General features: G+C 54.6%; 6 protein-coding genes across 6 annotated transcripts; 3 read left to right on the top strand and 3 right to left on the bottom strand.

The window, feature by feature from the left end:
* Positions 1-190: 190 nt before the first annotated feature.
* Positions 191-1,053, bottom strand: RHO25_000475 (uncharacterized protein; the record flags this gene model as incomplete). Its single annotated transcript, XM_023593087.2, has 4 exons — positions 191-351; positions 407-635; positions 713-863; positions 917-1,053. 4 exons carry the CDS (start codon positions 1,051-1,053, stop codon positions 191-193), a joined length of 678 nt encoding a protein of 225 aa, XP_023459517.1.
* A 1,495-nt stretch (positions 1,054-2,548) lies between these two features.
* On the top strand, positions 2,549-3,495 carry RHO25_000474 (uncharacterized protein; the record flags this gene model as incomplete). The annotated part of the gene is made up of 4 exons (XM_023593086.2): positions 2,549-2,626; positions 2,768-2,860; positions 2,914-3,013; positions 3,101-3,495. 4 exons carry the CDS (start codon positions 2,549-2,551, stop codon positions 3,493-3,495), a joined length of 666 nt encoding a protein of 221 aa, XP_023459516.1.
* A 932-nt stretch (positions 3,496-4,427) lies between these two features.
* Positions 4,428-8,080, bottom strand: RHO25_000473 (uncharacterized protein; the record flags this gene model as incomplete). Its single annotated transcript, XM_023593085.2, has 3 exons — positions 4,428-4,811; positions 4,868-7,666; positions 7,733-8,080. 3 exons carry the CDS (start codon positions 8,078-8,080, stop codon positions 4,428-4,430), a joined length of 3,531 nt encoding a protein of 1,176 aa, XP_023459519.1.
* A 714-nt stretch (positions 8,081-8,794) lies between these two features.
* Positions 8,795-9,371, top strand: RHO25_000472 (uncharacterized protein; the record flags this gene model as incomplete). Its single annotated transcript, XM_023593084.2, has 2 exons — positions 8,795-9,125; positions 9,247-9,371. 2 exons carry the CDS (start codon positions 8,795-8,797, stop codon positions 9,369-9,371), a joined length of 456 nt encoding a protein of 151 aa, XP_023459518.1.
* Positions 9,372-9,787: 416 nt separating this feature from the next.
* RHO25_000471 (uncharacterized protein) lies at positions 9,788-10,851 on the bottom strand (the record flags this gene model as incomplete). Its single annotated transcript, XM_023593083.2, has 3 exons — positions 9,788-9,919; positions 9,972-10,605; positions 10,661-10,851. The coding sequence occupies 3 exons, from the start codon at positions 10,849-10,851 to the stop codon at positions 9,788-9,790; spliced, it is 957 nt and encodes a 318-aa protein (XP_023458310.1).
* A 1,988-nt stretch (positions 10,852-12,839) lies between these two features.
* On the top strand, positions 12,840-18,680 carry RHO25_000470 (uncharacterized protein; the record flags this gene model as incomplete). Its single annotated transcript, XM_023593082.2, has 1 exon — positions 12,840-18,680. The coding sequence occupies one exon, from the start codon at positions 12,840-12,842 to the stop codon at positions 18,678-18,680; it is 5,841 nt and encodes a 1,946-aa protein (XP_023458311.1).
* Positions 18,681-19,274: the final 594 nt, after the last annotated feature.

The following is a 19,274-nucleotide window of genomic DNA, read 5'->3' as shown; positions in this document are numbered from 1 at the left end:
AAAGATTTCCTGCTCAAAGTAGCAGTTCTGTCGATTTAAAAAGCGCCCTGATCAATCGACCTTGCAAAGGCCTGAAGATTCTCGCGCAAACTGTACAAGGTATCTCGAATTACATCCGCTCTTCACGCATTACATGTGGGCTTCTTCTGCGCATCACCGCTTCACCTCTCAATCTGCTTAGGCTCCCATCTTACAAAGCCAATGCACCGAGTGCGACAGCACCGAGCATGCCGACCATGGCAGTTGCACGAGCTCCAGCACCGGAGTCGGATGTTGTCGATTGGGTGGCCTGGAGATCACCGTTGCTCGAGGTAGGGGCAGCAGTGCCGGTAGTCCTGCTGTTAGTAGATCCTGCGCACACAGAATGTTAGTTTCACTTCTGGTATAATTAGGACATCGCACATACCGGTAGTCGCCGAGGAGGTCTCAGAGGTCTCAGAGGTCTCAGTTCCGGTCGTGGTCTCGCTCGCGGTCTCGCTGGCGGAGGAGCTCGCGGCAGTGGACACGGAGGATGAGATTGGGGCCGAAGTAGAGCTACCTTCGGTAGGGATAGGACCGACGTTGTCGCTCTCGAGCACGAATTGGGGAGTGTAGTTGGTCACAGATGTGTCCGAGTCGCTCTGAATTTCGATGGCCTAGAAGACAGGTGCAAGGTAAGCATGTATCCCAAACATGCCTCTGCATAGTGATCCAATCTAGCGATGCTACTTACGTAGTTGCTACCACGAACAGCACTTTCGGGGATGGTCCAGTCGTAAGTACCGCTGTTGGGGATGTTCGACGCAATGGTTTCAACAGTGTCCAAGTCATTGTTGGCGCCTGTGCGGAGGATGAGCGAGACGGTGCCCTCGGTACTTGGAGTCCTACACCCAGTCAGCTGGCGCCGCGGATGCATGATGCCTTCCCCGTCATTTACCATGTGAGTGTCAGGGTCTGGCCAGCTACGGCGTTGTATGCCGTGTTCGTGAAGGCATTCGGTCCAGTGGACTGAACTTGCGCGTAGGCAGCGAAGGCGCTAGCGAGCGCAAGCAACAAAGAGCGTGAGATCTGCATGGTGGGTATATGAAATAAGGATACGAAAAGTAGTCGAGGATAGAACTGTTCCCTAAACGAGTGGTAAGAAGGTTGGAGTAGAAGTGTTCGACAGAGCCACGCGACGGAGGATACGAAGTGCTCGAGCAAGAGGGCGGCTCTTCAGCAGTTAAACCCCCTGCGAATTTGCCTAGTGTACACTGGGAGATGGCGACAGCCCATAATGAACAGTAGGAGTTAGTCTGCTGCAGTTGTGGTTGGTGAGAGTAGCGAAGCAGGCGCTTGAGCTAGATCAACCTTATTTCACGTAGGTGCAGCGAGAGTTCTTGCGCACCAATGTTGTGAGGCGCGCATTCCACAAATCTGGGGTCGCAAAATGTGGTGTGCTGAAGTTTGAACATTGCGTCGATACAACACTATATCGTTGAACAACGTGCCGCCCAGGAAAGATTGAATCGCGACTAGGATCGTGGGTCGAAGGTTGCGCAGGGTCGATTGGCCGGAGATGAGTCGCCTTTCCCAATCAGAGATCCCATGAGCGCTCTGCCGCGTCCGTTGCCCAGAATGGAAGGCAATGCCAAGAAGGAATCCACTGCCAGTTTCTGTCTCGATTGTTCGAAAAACATCAGAAGGAACAAGCGAAGATTCGCCACCGCCGGGATGGTGCGAAGAAGGTTGTCGGCGCAGCGAGCACGATTCTGCACCGCGCGTTCCGAGAAGGCCTGGTAACAGGCTGGTGTGAATTTGTGATCCAAGTTCCAACGCTCGTCAGCTCAATGGCGCGCCGCTAGTTGTTCGTTCTGCGCGGTCAAAGCCGGCTGCGCTCGAGAAGACATGGTGTGTAGCTAGAGGGCCTGCTATATGAAGGCCTCGATCCCCACTGCCGGCGACAGTGGAAGGGGAGCGTCCTGAGGCAGGCTGAAACGCGTCCACTGTTGGTAGTGAGCTGGAATTAGCTTCGTGGTGGCGGACTGGGCCGGAGGAGGCGCCCGTTAGTGTTTTCTCATGCCCAACATAGGAATAGCGCAATGCCACATGAGCCATGTCAGCCAAAGCTTGCGCGTCTCCCTGTGTCGCGTGCTCGTCCATCCAGGCAGTCGGCGGCAGGAGCGTCGTCGTTGAGCGCCATTGCGGCGACGGCTGGCAGCGGCGCAGCGTGCAATGGCGGTGGTATGGCTGCGGCCGCTGGTGGCACCGCAGCCGTGGCAGGCCGTTCGAGTCGTACGGGCTGGGTGGAGTGCAGCAACCCCCGGCGGCCATCATCCATGCTGCCAGTGGGCCTCATTTCCGGGGACTGGAAGCGACGACCCAGGGATCTTGGCGATTCGCAACCTCTTCTTCTCCTTCCAGCGTCCCCGTCGGTTTTGTCTTCAACATTCCACGCCGCCGTGACAGCCTTGTGCACCACCCCCTTCGTTTCGTCGCCAGACATCCACTCGTTCCTCAAAACATCGGCCCTCGAGCGCTAGATCACCAACACATTTCTCGATCGCCAGATCCGTACCAACCATCCACCATGTTTGTCAAGTCGATTCTTGTTGGCGCCTTCGCCGCCCTCGCCGCTGCGCAGTCCGCTGCCATCAGCTTCACCAACGTATGTCGGCTCCCGCACACGCTGTCTCGGTTGTCGCTTCCTCTGCACTCTGGGTTCAAGCTCGAATCTCGGGATCCGAGGCGGCCGATGCGAGACAAAGTCTGAGACTACGAGAAAACATGCTGACTTTCTTCCCTGTAGCCTCTGCCGCAAGCTGTGGCCGGTCAATCTGTCGAGCTCACCTGGCAAACCGACGATTCTACCACTCCAGTGACCATTCTCCTGCGCGAGGGCGTGAGTAATATCCAGACCTGAATATTGAATATGCGATCTCTAACGTACCGCAGGATGCAAACGACCTCAAGACCGTCAGCACTCTGACCAGCACTGGTACTGGCGGCAAGTTCACATGGAACGTGGATAGCTCACTTGAGGATGACGACGACTGTAAGTGTGATCTTTGAAGAGGCACCTCTAGAGCGCCAAAACCATGTCTCAGACATCCTCGTATCCTATACTGACAACTCTTCACAGACGCCCTCCAAATCACTCAGGGAAGCAACACCAACTACTTGGGCCCATTCTCCATCTCTGGCGGCAGTGGCACTGGCAGCTCGTCTTCCTCTTCTGCTGAGACTCCAGCTGGCTACTCGACCATCTCTGCTCCTGCCAACAGCACCACCTCGCACACCATCACCGCTGTGCCACCATACGCTACCGGCAACGTCACTATCCCACGCAATACCACCTTGAGCTCTGCCACTCTCACCCGCACCGCCACCACACCAGGCAACACCAACGATGCCGGCTTCCAGGGCTCTCAGACTGGCTCCACCGGCGCACAGTCCACTGGTGGCGCTTCATCTCTGCTTACTGGCGGTAGCGCAGTCGCACTTGTCTTCGGTGCCGTTGCAGCCATCATGGTCTAATTTACCCAAAGCGAAGAATGGCTTCAAAGCCACTCTCAGTAATGTGTCATGGTCGGCGTTCTGCATTCTGGGTTCAAAGAGGCTTATACGAACTCTCACACGATACTTGTCCAAAAATTCAATTAATCGAGCCAATTAATGTTTCCGTTCCACAGCATTAAAGATGTTCACGCTACACACTCGCGTTCCATTCCACGAGCACAGGGGGTCGCAAGCTCACGTCATAGCACCCCTTCACCATTTCCTCCCTTTCAGTGTTATTTGATTTGCCAATAGTTGACCGTAGATGGTCCCATAGCCGTGTAATCGATCCCACGCAGCATGAGAAATGTGTTTCGGAGTGTGCAACGCGGCCAGGAGCCATACCATGTGAGACAACAGTACGAGCGACCACAACAAACCAGTTAACTGGTAGAAAAGCAAAGCCACATTGAAAACTCGCGCGCTTTCCTTACTTCACATGCGCTATATTCTAGCACTACTGGCCTTTTTCATCTTCTTCTCTGTCGCCGATTGAGCAGACAGACCCGCTACATCACTCATATGGGGTAGTCAAAAACAAAACAAAACAAAAACAAAGAGTCACGCTTTCTGTCCCACTCACGGGCAACATGTACACCAGACTCCGATTCTCTTCTCCCCCTCTCGAAACAAATCCAAAGCCACGCGCAGAGAGGGTGACGCAGGCACGCTTCTTCCTCATTGCTCTCTTGATTTTTGTGTTTCTCTGTGCACGCGTGACCCATGTCGGGCCGACTGAATGCCAAATAATCGCCGCGCCGCTGCGTCGACGGCAAACGATTCGTAAGAGTCTGTCCTGTCTTGTTCTGAAGGTCTCAAACAGGTGTGTCCGATTCACTTATTGTGATTTCCAAAGTCTGTATTGATTCTGGCTAGGTTTCGGGCTGTGCTCTGCTGCGACGAGACCTCGCCTATGCCATGCCAACAGGTCGTTGTTGTTGCGGGCCTGCACGACTCGCGCGGTTTGGACTGCCGTGCGACTCGGTGGATGCGTTGGGGTTCGCATATGGAAGTGTTGGTGGTGTCATCGGGTCTCGATCGCTGCCGACATGCCTGACTGAGCTCTCATTCTGCCATGCGCTCTGCTGATATGGATCAGTGTCGACACGCGTGACAACTGGCGCAGATGATGGCGGCGAGGTAGTGCCGTTTTGTGCTGCGACAACATGCCCGCTATTGACTGTGGGCGCCTTTGCACGGTCGCCATAGCGCTTCAGAATCTCTTTCGTCGTGATTTCTGCGTTGTTGCTGAACAGCGAAGAGTCGTTCAAGATCATAGCAAGATCTTCTGGCACCTGTTTGGACGTTAGCATTAGGGACAACAAAGTCCACGGTTCGCAATTGTACATACCTCACACATGCTTTCGTTGCACTCTATCAAGCTGTGCACAGCTTCGATCGACAAGAAACTGTCCTCTACAGGTACGACATCCTTGCCGCTGTGCATGATGTTGGGTGTTATGACCGTTGCGAGGTTGTGGATATCCATCTTGCTGCCACTCTCCTCGTCCACGTGACTGAAGCTTGACACCCAATTCATAAAGGTGAACAAGACCTCCATCGTGTCTCTGTGCGATTTAGGCAGGAGACAGCACGTTAGGTGCAATAGTCGTCGCCGTTTCTCGTTGTCTTCGATGCGCGAGGACGTCGTCCATAGCTTATGGAGCTTGTTTGTCATCAGCGGGTCGGGCAGTTCACGCAAGTACTTTTTGAGCAGCGCTGCAACTTGCACCGGGTTCTCCTTTGTCAGATCAACCTGCACGGCGCCTTTCGCGTCAATCTCTTCCTTGGCGTCGTTAAGTCGCTTGATGTTGCCGTTCTTACGGAAGACGCCCTCCACGGACATGTCCATGGTCTTCATGGCGCTAATACACTCTTGGACGATTGATGGAATCTTCAAAGAGCCAGGGCCAACACCATCAGTACTTTCCTCGTAGTCACGTTCAAGGACCTGCTCCAGAGGAATCCCGAAGATGGCATTCTTGGCAGCCCGAGGTCTCTTCTCTTTACCCTGGAATGCCTTGCCGAATTTGCTCCAGAAGTTCTGCTTCCTGGTCTCGATGAGGTCCAACAGCTCTTCCTGGTTGAAGTGCCCTTCGACCAAGGGCTCCATGGACAGAACTGCGACATGACGGACGATGAAGTACTCAAGTGCTGTCAGTTCTGAGAAGTACTTCTTTGTGCCAGGCGGCCTTGTCTCCAGCTTCTCTTGACCATCTCCTGAAAAGTCGCGGGTATGGCCGTTGACTAGCTTGGGCACGGGGTCCTGTGGAATCATTGGCTGTCTTGCGTATCGGGACGCATTTGGTCGTTGTTCCCTCGTTTGTTGCGCTTGCACAATTCTCGGAATGTCATCGAGAGTCATTGCATCCTGTTTGCCAAACGTGAGTTGAGTGACAGAGTCCCCTTGCGCAGCTCGATCCTCGATAATTTGAAATGTGCTCTTGCGACGATTATCGCCTCCATCTGCCGAACCTGGCCGCATGCCTTCGGGACCATCGATGATTCGAGATGTGCGAGCCTTCTTGGTGGCATTCGAAAGGTGTTTGTCCATTCTGGTGCTTCGTAAGCGCCGTATGTCTCCCATCGTATCCTCATAGCTGGGCTCGCCCTGATTTCTTTGGCCGGGCGACCTGCCAGCATACGATCTCGATCTTGTATTCGAACGTAGTAGCGGAGGCTGTTCCTGGCCATCGAGGCTATGTCCCTCTCGAGAGTCGTATCCGAGCAAATTGGGGTCGTCGCTGGTGTGTGGCAACGCTCCGCTTGTCCTTAACGTGGCGAGGAGCCGTGCGTGCGCGACTCGAAGCAGATGGACATATTGCTGCAAGCGTGATACGGCCACGAAACCACCTGTCGTCGCATCAGAGGGCGCGTGAATCTCACACCACGCCTTCTGCCCTTGCTCGCTCCATCGTGCATTTGCTGTATCGTCGCCAAAATCTTTGTTACATTTGGCACAACTCAGACATTGCGTGTGGATCACGCGATTGTCTCGGCGGAAGCACTTGTCCTCGACAGCCTTATCACAGACTGCGCATGTGTCTGCGCTTTTGTCGACGTAGGCCTCAGCATCAGCCCTTGAATCTCGTTGGCTTTCCGCATCGAGCCTCTCATCAAGTTTGCTGATATCTTTCAAGAAACCCTCCAGTCCTTCTGCGCTGGACGTCTCTCGTTCCAGCTTGAGAGCGCCTGAAAGACATATCCGTATCATGAGCTTTAAGTAGTGTGCCAGACCAGTCACGAGGGAGAGCAGCTCTTGCGTAACACCCAGCCGTCGAACGCCATTGTCCTGATTTTCAGCGAGAAGCTGGAAGAAAGCCACTACTTTCTTGCACAGCAACTTGGCTTCTCTGCTGTAACTCAATCCCGGATGCACGATAGCATCAAATGTGCGCACTGTTTTGTCTGCGCCCGTAGTCGGCCGTACTTGGAGTCTGTGGTCCAGGTCATCGGCTGCTCCGAAGAGTAGGTCAACGTGGGTTATGAACTTTTTGGCAGCGACGACTCCATCCATATATGCACCATTACTGACGTGCAGCAACATGTCGGAAATTCGAGTGGCGGAGCGCTCTTCAAAAGTCGACAAAGTATGCCAAATCCAGTGGACTTTGTACTCCACCGCCTCTTCTTCTGTTCTGACGGTTCGCCGTTGATCTTCGCTTGCATCACCTTCGCTGCTAGATTTGATCTGCCTGTGATGCTCCAGAGTCTGTTCCTCTTCAGAGCCCTTAGGTGGGGGTGCATGCAGGCGCACGTTCCAGTATTTATGTATCATGTAGCACTCGGGATGCCAGTGTTGATTCACTCCATTTCGGAAGATCTCCACAAACTGCTTAAGGATAGCGGTCTGGCATCCGTTACACTTTTGCGCGAATTTGGTCGAGTAGTGGTAATGGCAATACACGTTGCCCTCGTGTTCATAATATGAGTCCTGTGCACCAAAGACCGTGGGGCAAACTGAACACGTGAAGTGCTCGATGTGGTACTTGCGTTCCAGCGCAGTGATGTATGATCCTCGCAAAGCCCCTCCGCAGGCATAGCACAGCAGATCCAGTCTTCGAAAATAGTCGGTCTCACAGAGGGGATACTGATTCGGCGGTTGATCTGGCACGGGAAAGAATTTCGACGCGACAATCTTCCCGCAGTCCTAGTGATCATGTCAGCTATCCAGCATGTCTTCGACAAGCAGCTCTGGGCGTTTCGCGAGACCTACGTGGCATGTGAAGCATTCCAGATGATATGTGTCGCCCAACGCTCGTACAAATTGTCCGGTCAAATGCCTCTGGCATTTCCCACATGTTCGCTGCTGTCCGCTTGGCCTTCGTCCATTTGACTTGGAACGCTCTTTGCTACTATGCTCGTGCGGTCTGTCTAGAGAAGTTCGTGACCTGTCTTGCGGTGCGGGCGCAAGTCCACCCACCGCATTCTGTTCGTGCGGTCGGAGTGCGAGCTCGGTCTGGCCATTTCCTGGTGGGGACGCGTTCTGCCTGCCACTGTTCTCGTCATCATGGGAGCTTTGCTGCTTGCCCGGCGGCCGGTCGTTGTCTGTGGGCACCGCCATGCCTGCGCGAGGCGGCGCTGGCACAAGCGGTCGTTGCGCAGTCCTGCCAACAGTGCGCACACTGCCACGGGGACGCAAGAGGGGTGGCCAGCGCTGTAGATGGCAGGCTGCGCGGGTGATTCAAGCGGCGCTGCAAGTTACGGGGGGCGGTCTCGTAGCAGCGATTGCGGATTCGGTGGTGCACTGGCAAGACGGCGCGACCAGAAGGCTCGTGCGGCGGCCAGCACCGTGCGCGCAGCGGTATTGATCGAGCGGAGCTGTCGTTGAGCACGGGTGTGTGGAGGGTGGCGTGGACGGAGGGCGGTGCTGTGCTAGTGACGGTGATGGTCGATGGAGATGGAGATGGTGAAACCGCTCTAAACTATGCCGACTGGAGACTGACTGACTACACACTGCCATCGCGCCTCTCTGCAAGCCCACATCGCTCCTCACGTTCACACGAACGCTGCATGTGCGAACACTGGCTTCGTGTTTGCCGACCGTGCGATGCGTAAGGTGAATATCTCGCTTTTCCATTCACACAATGCAGCAGCCCTCGACATCCCTCGCCCTCGCCCTCGCAGCTACGAGGCGTCACTGCGGCTGTCACGTGCCTACGTGTCTGAAGTCATTGTCTCCCGCTTGCTGATCCACTAACCTCCAGACACCACGTCCCCACGCTCCCTCACGACCACGCACATCCGCCTTTGCTCAGTACTCGACGTCCCACGCAGTATGGCAGGACCCAGCGCCCCCGCTGCGACCGCGCAGACGTCGCGCCGCCGACCACCTCCAACCGGCGACGAGGAAGCGACCGCGGTGCTCAAACTCGGGAACATGACCAACGAGCAAGCCCTTTCTCCTGCGGAAGTCACACTCATGCTTGAGCGAATCGAGGAACACGGTGAACGCCGCAACCAGACCGAGATTTACTACAAGACCAAGGAATACTGCAGGGCTTTCAGCAGATTCAAGGATGCAAATGCGATCACGCAGGTCAATCAAATCAGTACACAGTTGACGCAGCGAGGCTATGGGATAGTGGAATTCGAGAGGGCGCAACTAGGTGAGTAGAAGCGTAACCGGTCTGCATCATCCGAATTCTCGGGTGTAGAGCGTGGACAGGCTCGCTTTGCGATCGGCCCTTTCAAAAACGGATATATCGCTAACAATGCTCCTTGTTGCAGCAACGCTATGTTGCGATGCTGCCGAAGAAGCTCGCACGCTCATTCCTTCATTGGAGGGCAAGATCAGCGACGATGAGCTCCAGGCGGTTCTCGACGAGATCTCCAAGTTGCGCGATTTCTCGTAAGCGACACGACGAGCATACCCTGGTGATTTAGCGCGGCGTTGAAGGACATATTTTCACACCTGTGGCTTGCAGCTTTGGGACTTCATGGGCAAAATACTCAACTTGCGTTGATCAGAAAGGTGCGGACACGAAAGGCGGACGAGGCCAATGTTATTTGCACGAGACCCGGGCTCTATTTGACCCACTACACTCGATGGCTTCACCAATACAGTCTTCCTTTATCTGACGCTGGTGACTGTCATTCCGCGACTGCTGTGTTTTCGTCGTATGCTCTCCCTCAGAGCAACTACGTATCACGCGATGCCGCTCCCGAGTGTCGAAGAAGCCCCTAAACCAGCCGCCATCTGCGCTCGGATTTTGGAGTGTGAGATTCCGGGGCATGGAGCCCAGAACAGGACACATCATGCAGCGGGAGTTCAATGGTCACCATTCGCCTGTGGCTGATTCTGTACCAGTCGCAGCAGATTACGCATCAGCACGACGATCGTGACTTTTCCGATGGCAGGAACGTAGATCGAAGCTTTCTCTTTGATGTCCGGGTCAAAATTCTACGAGAATGATATATTAGCCAGGCCAGGATAGCAAGAACAGGTGACATACCTTTTCGCTCGAGAAGTTAATGCAAACAGCACCGTCGCGCACAAGATGCGTGGGTACCTTGAACTTTTCTCCCGGCACACCGCTGATAACCACGTCGCTGATGGGTAAGCATTGCTCGAGAGCCCAGCCTGGCATGTCGCGACTCTCGTGCTTCTGCTTCTTCAATCCGGAGCCTCTGCTGAACTGTTGAACGCCAGTAACGTCCACGCTGTAGACTTCAGCTCCGTCGTTCGCAAGCAGTGCTGCAAGTGGTCGTCCAACAACCTCGCTGCGGTTGATGACTGTGATTCGTCTTCCGTGAAGGCGCTTGCCGTAGTCGAGGATATTGTTGTAGATTTGCAGGTACTCGAGAATCTTGACGATCGCGAGCGGCGTACATGGCAGTATCGACTTGCGAGTGTTCTCTGGTGGATCCAGAAATCGAATGTTCTGATACATGTTGCTAATGAGTTGCGGCGAAAGTCCTTCGACGTCCTTGTACAGGCTGACAGTCCATTGCAAAGTGCGATCTCGCATCGTGTCGAAGACAGGGTAGTAGACGATCATACCGTCCACCTTCTGATCCTGGTTGGCGTAGCGTAGTTCATCCTCGAGTGCTTCTCGATCAACTTTGCGCAGCGTGAAATCAACACCACTTACTTTGTATCAGTGTCGTCTGATCGAGTTACATGAATCACACAGAGCCTTACTTTTCTTCGCATGTCTTTTTGGTCCAGTTCGCGTACATCTCCGCAGCCGGATCGTCATTGGCGAGGAAGCCATGCAGGCGAGGAGGCTGCTTGAGCGCCTTGATGCCGCTTGCAACTTCTTCGAGTAGACGTTTGGCGATCGCGCTCGCTAGCACCACTTTGCACGAGGTGCTCGTGTTCGTTGACGCCATGACCTGCAGCTTTGTTCGTTCTTGCGTTAACAAGATGCTGGTAGTTGGCAGATGGGGTGCGAGGGGTTTACGGAGTCAAAAACTAGTGAAAATCTCTGACTGTGGTTGAATCGAAAATTGGCTCACTGTGATTTGATGGCGCTGACTTTCCACGTACACATTCACTCTCGGCTTTCATACATGTGAATGCCGCACTAAGAAAGAAAAGATCGTGCTTTGCGCGATTCGAATCAGAATGCTCGCTCCAGCGAACACCAGCAGCCCACGTGGCGACGCCTTCCCGTCATTCCGGCACTCATATGGCGCTGTGGTGGGCGAAGGCACCAACCAGTGCAATGACATATCCAGGCTTGCGTGGTCGCGAGTGCGAGACGCTCTGGGATGCAGACATTGAAAGCAATGTAGTCAAGCTCTCATGGCTGTAGTGCTCTATGCATCAACGCGTCGCAGGGGAGACGGGATGAAGGTTTGAGCCGGCGACCTCAGACAGTATCTCGTGACGACAGGCGTTGACAGACGTTCAATTCACTCACGCCGAGTGATTGCAAAGCAGATGCAAGGCGCGGAAAGACAACGAAGTCAGCACAGCACGGAACACTCGCTGCAAGTAGCCAACAAGCATGAAATGCATTCCTCCGCCATTGCTAACGAATCCTCTTGACGGATGATCAGCGGTCTGGAAACTGCTTCTACATTCAGCGGGGCATGAAACACCTGGCTTCTGTCACTGCCACGACTGTGAAGCACACGCAACTGAGCCCACTTCCGCAACTCCGCGACCCGGTGCTTCGCCGTACCTCAGTAATACTTCGACTATCAGACCAGGGCAATGCGATCTTGAGAGCTTCTGCACACCATCAAAAACAAACGAGCCGCCCACAAATGATGAGCGTCTACGAAGGATTACTCCATCAGCTTGCCTTCTAGAATACTTCCATTTGAGGTAGCCGTCTCGCAGGCCTTGCTGGAGCGCGTGATCGCTTGCTCGATGGTATTGCATTCGTGGTACTTGGCTACGGTCACACCTCGCTAAGAGGAGCTATCAATGGAACGAGCTCCGGATCCCTGGACGGCCGCTCTGGGTGTGCGTCGTGCAGTGAGACCTTGAATAATGGTACGCAGTCAGACTCGTCCTTCAAGCTCCGTGCCAATCGTTCAAGTCGTCGTGGCCAGGTCTGCTAGAGCCCTGCAACATCGGGGCAGCTAAGTATCGTTGAGCAAGACGTGCTTCCAAATGAGCATGGTAGCACGGCTGGCCTGTCTGTTGTCGTCTATGGTATGCAAAACGTTGCATGGTGTAGCCGTGAGCCTGGACAGCTTTCAGAGCTTGGTCCGGGTCATTAGCCGGCAAGTGGGTGGATGTGCAGGCGACTCTGGTGCAGGCGACGGCGCAGGATGAGCATTCGTGAAGAAGTAGTGGTGCGCCTCACAGGCAAAGGTCGTGGTACATGGCGGTGGAACGAGGCAGCTGCCACGAAAACCAGGGTCCTGGTCACTCTGAACTCAAGAGCATTATATTACTCTCCCTTACGGCGAGGAAGGGAGGTGGGCTAGTCTGCTTCGGTTGTCGAATTCCACGTTGATTCCGTCGGTACATTTCTTTTGGAACAAATAGACCCCGCATGTGCTGCGAATAACGTTGCGCCAATGTATGCGGCAGCGCGAGCGTGAGAGCAGCAACACACCTGGTGCTCCTTGCGGGAGTGTGCCCTTCTCTGTCTTGATAACGAGCGTCGTGCCCACTTCGTCTACTGTTCGTTGCTGCCGACACGCCGGCGCCATCGTCGCGTCGTCATTCGTTGTTCGCTTCGCCTCGCCGACTACACACCCATCCACACGTTCATTGTTCTGCCGATCGGCGGTGCCTGGGACACGACAACACGGTCTCTGGTCGACGCCATGGGCAAGCGGACACTGCGGGCATAGGCGCCATCTCTGCGTGCCCGTGTGCAACTCAGTCGGGACCACGTACGAACCGCAGAGGTGCAATGGCGGAGGATGAGCAGCGGCTCGCTCCTCCGGCGGTGGCGGCGTTGCGAGAGGAGGCCGCACACACAACGGCCGACAAGGGGTCGATGCTGAGGACGATTAGCATGGACATCCGGGAAGAGCGAGAGGACCTCAAGAAGGCTGCTGAGCAGTCGTTGAACGCAATAATTGAGCTGGGTCTGGAAGGCAAGGTGCGCTGGGTCAGTCCGTCATGGCAAGAGGTTGCGGGAAATGCTGCCAGCAGCTTGATTGGCAAGCCGATATCAGAGATTCTGGTGGAAGATCCTGAGGTTTTCGCACGTTGTGTCGAGGCGATGCGCAAGGACGACTCCAAGAGCCACTTCATCCGATTCACCGTCCACACTCCACCCTCACCACCTGTCACAGATGCGCTCTCCGGGGACGAAAAGACGCCTGTGGAGCCCAAGGCCGGTGTTGATTCGATGCCGGATGCCGAACAGGAGGCCACCGAGACGCAGAAGGTCGATACCATGGAGCTCGAGGCACAGGGCATCATGGTGTATGATAGGACCTCGGGTGCGGAGAGTCACACCATGTGGATGGTCAAGCCTGCAGTATCTCGAGAAGTCACTATAGATCTCCCACAGATCCTCGTGGACTCTTTGGGAGTAGGGGCCGAGATGCTTGCGAATTACCTGACGCTGCTCGCTGATGTGGGAGTCCACGATCCTGCGAATCACCCTCCACCACTTCCCGTTCTTTGCCGCATATGTGAACGACAAATCACACCATGGTGGTTCGAGAAGCACACCGAGCTATGTTCTCAGGAGCATCGAGCCGAGATGGAAGTTCAAATGGCGCAGGAATCGCTCAACGAACAGCGCTCGGCCATTGTAAAGGTATTAGATGCGATGGAAGCACAAAGCCGTCTAGCACAGCCCACAATGGCTGAGCCGATCACTTCACCTGGAGGGCCCAAAGCTGAATACAAAGGACTGCCCATTGGGTTGGGCTCGTCGCCTTCTTCAGGACCGTCCTCAGGCCGTGCATCCCCTTCACATCCTGGGCGCTCCCGCGAGCCTTCTGCTAGTGGACTAAGCCACCACCGCGCGCGTTCATTTGCTGTTCGACGACCGCTGGCGCGGATCGTCGAACTCGTACTGGACATCTGTGATACTGCCATGGAGATCAGTACGCCAGCGATCAAGGACACCAGAGGCTATGCAACAGGCGAGCTACGCACTCAGTCTCCCCAGTCAGAAAGCCGAATACAACAAGTGATCCAGACTCCATCGCCAAGTGCTGGTCTTTCTGAGAACGAGCAAGGGTTGGCCCTACTTTGTGACGATACCCACCAGCTTGCCAGAGCCAAAGTAGAAGCCGTTTTTCGCCATCGACGCGTTTTGGAATATTCGGAACGCATCCGGGTAGAGTATGATATTTTGGTACAAGAATGCATCGAAGCGGCTCTGCAGAAGGCTGCACGCATTGCCGCTGGTGAGCTCAGTGACTCTAGCGGAAGTGGTGAAGGGGAGAACTTCGATGAGTCCGAGCATGAAAAGGGCATGGAATCATCATACGAAATGCTTAGCGGTTCTCTTGAGCAGTCTACTGCGGATGAGATGTTCACCATGAGCTCTTACCGGTCTACTGCCAGTCCATCCGCGATGGCGATGGCTCTACGAAATTCTTCGGACCAAGCTCTGCGACAGCGACAGGCTTCCGTCAGCTCTTCTAGAGCTAGCAGTCCCCACGGCGGTGCAACAACGCCTAGATCATCCTACGCTGGTCCTACGGAACCCAATTTTCTACACAAGCGCGGTTCCATAGCGCTTGAGAGTGACACTGGTGCTGAGAGCGACAGCAGCATGCGCTCCTCAATAGCCAGCGGCAGCCATCGACGTGCTCATTCGCCGAGCGCGGAGCTTACACTCGGTCGGGCGGCAAGTTCACGTTCACGCGATCCGAAACGGAAGAGTCTGGTGCTACCAAGTCTACAAAACATCGGCCGCCATCAGTCTCCTGCTAGACAGCCGCCAGCACCATCGTCGCCCTTGCGCATGGCGAAGCCTCGCATTCCCAGCAGTGCTGATAGCCTACCGTCCCCAATCACTTCGCCCATCCTAACCCAAAGTGAATTTAATTCACCGATAATCAGAGCACAGCATCATCACCATAGGCGGCAGTCATCTGCCGCGCTATCAGAGGCATTCGGTCGTCCTGCATCTCCTCGGTTAAGCGCTGTGGTATCAAACCCTCAGCCTCGTGCTGTGCAAACCTCCATCAAGGACTTTGAGATCATCAAGCCAATCAGCAAGGGCGCATTCGGCAGCGTGTACCTCTCGAAGAAGAAATCGACTGGAGATTATTATGCAATCAAGGTACTCAAAAAGGCAGACATGGTGGCCAAGAATCAGGTCACCAACGTCAAGGCTGAACGCGCGATCATGATGTGGCAAGGTGAGAGCGATTTCGTGGCTAAGCTCTACTGGACGTTCTCGAGCAAGGATTACCTCTACCTAGTTATGGAGTACCTCAACGGCGGTGACTGCGCATCTTTGATCAAGGTTTTGGGCGCCCTGCCTGGGGACTGGACTAAAAAGTACATTGGCGAGGTCGTGCTCTGTGTACAACATCTACACAGCAGACAGATTGTCCACCGAGACTTGAAGCCCGACAATCTGTTGATCGACGCGAAGGGACATTTGAAGCTCACCGATTTTGGTTTATCACGCATGGGTCTTATCGGAAGACAAAAACGTGCTATCAATGCGAAGCCCGGAGATGCACCACCAGACCTCCTCAAGGCAGGACCATTCCGCCGCGCACCATCAGTCACGTCCTCTCGCTCCACGTCGTACGATTATCAGGGTACTCATCATTCGCCTGTGCAAACCCCAGCCATGACGCCAGCGTTGGTAGACCACAATCAACCATCATACTTCAGTCTCTACCGAGAGAGCTCGAGGGAGCCTTCTCGGCGAACTTCAGGCCATCGAAGCGATAGCGGCGACAGTGAGGCTCTTGCCACAATGTTTCGCAGATTTTCCGTGGCAGACGGCCGGACACCAATCGAAGAAGAGACTGGAAGTGATGAAGGCGGTGATTCTCCTGACCCATATGCACTGCAGCCGGTGGCAAGCAATTCGAGTCTGCCACGAACAGAAACACCACCACAGCAGCCGTCGACGCAAATGCCACCGCCGATGATGGCGTTGTTCGACCCGGAGGACAGCAACCGCCGTTTCGTGGGCACTCCTGACTACCTCGCACCTGAGACCATTAACGGTGCAGGGCAGGACGAGATGAGTGATTGGTGGTCTTTGGGCTGCATTCTGTTTGAGTGCCTGTACGGCAGACCTCCATTCAATGCGGAAACTCCCGAACAAGTTTTCCAGAACATCTTGAATCGTAACATTAGCTGGCCACCTGAGGATGAAGAAGATCCCGTTTCCGAAGAAGCTAAGGACCTCGTCAACAAGCTCATGTGTCTTGATCCCAAAGAGCGTCTAGGTTCAAACAAAGACGAAAAGTACGCCAATGGCGGCGACGAGATCAAGGCGCACCCCTGGTTTGCTGATATCCACTGGGATACCCTACGCGAGGATGAGGCTTCCTTTATTCCCATGAGTGAGAATCCGGAAGACACCGAATACTTCGATTCGAGGGGAGCTACCATGCAGAATTTTGCGGCAGAATTTGAAGACCAAACAACATCTCCTTCGCAGACTCCAGGGGCCGATTACCCAGACCGTCCGCATGACGCCTTGTCCAGAGTTAGGAGCCAAGTCAATGCTGTCAAGCGGGGCTTAATGCCACTGCACATTCCGCCGCACGTTCGGGATGCACGATCGCGGAGGCTCAGCGAGCCTGTGGTAACCGACGATTTTGGCAACTTCCAGTTCAAGAACCTACCCGTCCTTGAGAAGGCAAACAAAGATGTCATTCAGAAACTGCGTGCAGATGCTATGCAGGCCCAGGCGAAGACTGCAAATGGCGCAAATTCTGCGACACCATCTGCTATGGCCTCTCCGTCTCCTGCACCATCCTTGGAGTCCAGTCCCGTCGTGCCTGGTCCACTCAAACGCACCTTGTCTGCCAACAAAGGTGCTGCTCACCGACCACATTCACCCTCTACTTTCAGCCAAGCCAACTCCTCGCCGAGTCGAGGATCTCAGCCTTCTTCCCCGCTACTGGTATCGTTCTCTGCAGGCCACAACCAAGAACGACGAAAGACCTCCAGTGGGTCGTCTAGTCTCTCGCACAGTGGATCCCTCCAACCAGGGCACCTGCTTGATCAAGCTCCAAGGTTGCCCGTTACATTCAAGGCTAGCCCATCTGTGCCGTCGCCGATTAAGCCAAGCAAAACAAATTCTGTGCACTTGCCAACTCAGCACGACCGTGCTACGTCCTTACACCGGCACTCTGGCATCGGTTCTCCGCGGCAGAGATCGCAAACAGTAGGCTCACAAGACCAGGACGGCGAGCTGTTACCCGAAGTCCTGCCAGCTCATCACCACAAACGAAGAAGTGGCGTGTTCGACGTATCGCCATCGTCATCGGACAATGAGGAGACTCGACAGAAGGCTTTGTTACGTGTCCAGCGCCGGAGGCAAAGTTCTCGTCGCCTCTCGCAGATTAGCCTGACAGACGGACCCTCATTCCGGACCCTTGATGTGCTTGTGTGCGAGGACCACCCAGTCTCGAGGTTGGTCATGGAACGCCTGTTAGAGAAACTACGTTGTCGCACCATCGCAGTGACAAACGGCTCTGAAGCTATGCGGTATGCCATGAGCGAAGTCAAGTTCGACATCATCATGATGGAATACAAACTTCCGCAGGTCAATGGGGCGGATGTCGCCCGCATGATCCGTGACACCAAGAATGCCAATTCACACACGCCCATTGTTGCCGTCACAGGCTACCTCAAGGAGCTACACGCACCCCATTCTTTTGACGCGCTGGTCGAGAAGCCCCCAACGAAAGAGAAACTAGAAGAGGTCATGGGGCGGCTTTGTCACTGGAGGTCTCCTCCCGAAGGTTGGAAGCCAGTTGCGCCACAAGCAATCCCGTCGACTCTGAAGCGACACGATACCGTGGGCACCGAGCATAGCCCAACCACCACCACATCTTCGGGATTTACGGGATTCAACAGCGTCTTCAGCGGCACGCGAGAGAATTCAATTGGCTCTAGCTCTCTCGGGGAGATTGAAGATCCTATTCCCAGCATTCCGCTCATCATATCTCGCCAGCCGACGAACGAGATGGAGCAGAGTGAGCTGGAGCGCAATTTCGGTGGGCTTGGAATCTCTCATAGTCTGAGCCACGACGAAAAGGGCAAACGGCACACCAACCTCTCCACAAGTTTGGAGCACCAGATCTCAGCCCCCGCGGCCCTGGAGACAACAGAGATGGCTACACCCAGGAAAGTGCCGTCGAACGAGGCGATAGCTGCCAAGAAAAAGTCTATGGAGAAGCTTCGTCAGGAATCTGCTGCTGGAGAGAGCGACGCTGGGGACGACGAGGATGAAGAACTGGGAAATGTCAAGATCCGCCAGCGTTCTCCAAAGCGCAACGTCAAGCGGACGTCCAAACTGGGTACTGAAATGATGCGCACCAACAGCCAGGGCTCTGTGGTTTCCAGCGAGGACCTGTTAGCTGCGCAGTCCTCTCAGCCAGCGCATGATACGACCATTTTGGAGGAGTCGACAGCAGATGTGGAGCAAGGTCACATCACGCCACCTTTGATCTTCTCTCCCAACCCTGGGAATCACGTCGAAGAAATTTGTATGCCGGAGGCAGATGCCACGCCAAAACCTACACCTTCGATCGAACCAGAAGAACCGGCGCCAGGCGCCACAGGACCGGAAGCCGCATGAATGAGCGCAAACAGGTCTCGCGGCTTCTGCCACACCGCAACAAATTTGCAGAGTACCATCGCTGTGTTGTATATCTCTTATGTTATTGTTTTGTATTACGACTACGTTACGCAGATCTTGAGCAAGCAGGGTGTTGGGGGCGTTTTCGTTTTGATGCAGAGTCGGGTTGTATTCGACAGGGTAGGCGCGATCTCATTGTGGGCGACTGCTCTTCTCCTTTTAGAGGGCCGTTCAAGAATGACATCCAACGCAGAGGGGTTGGTGTGAAAGAGGAGTCCTTACTACGAGCAGTACCAAAAGCGAGGCAAGGCCGGGAAACTGTAGTATAGAAAGCGCGACAGCGCATGGCAATATCAATCACCACACTTTGCGCATTGTTTGTTCGTACGTGGTTTATGTCTAGCGACACTGTCCGGAGTGTTGATATTGAGAAGAGGTGAAAACAATTCTGCGCATTCTACTATCGATGATGAGCCCTCGCTGTACCAGGGGCGATCCCACCTCCGCGGCAAGATTTGCCTCTACCGATAACTTTTGGCTCCGTGCGCACGACGTTGGCGAGCATCCATCTTTTCTGCATTCCCATCACTCCGA

This window comes from Cercospora beticola, chromosome 1 (assembly GCF_033473495.1).
Source record: "Cercospora beticola chromosome 1, complete sequence".
In the NCBI taxonomy this organism is placed as follows: Eukaryota; Fungi; Ascomycota; class Dothideomycetes; order Mycosphaerellales; family Mycosphaerellaceae; genus Cercospora; species Cercospora beticola.
Note: the sequence above shows the minus strand (reverse complement) of the source record. Positions and strands in the feature narration are given on the sequence as shown.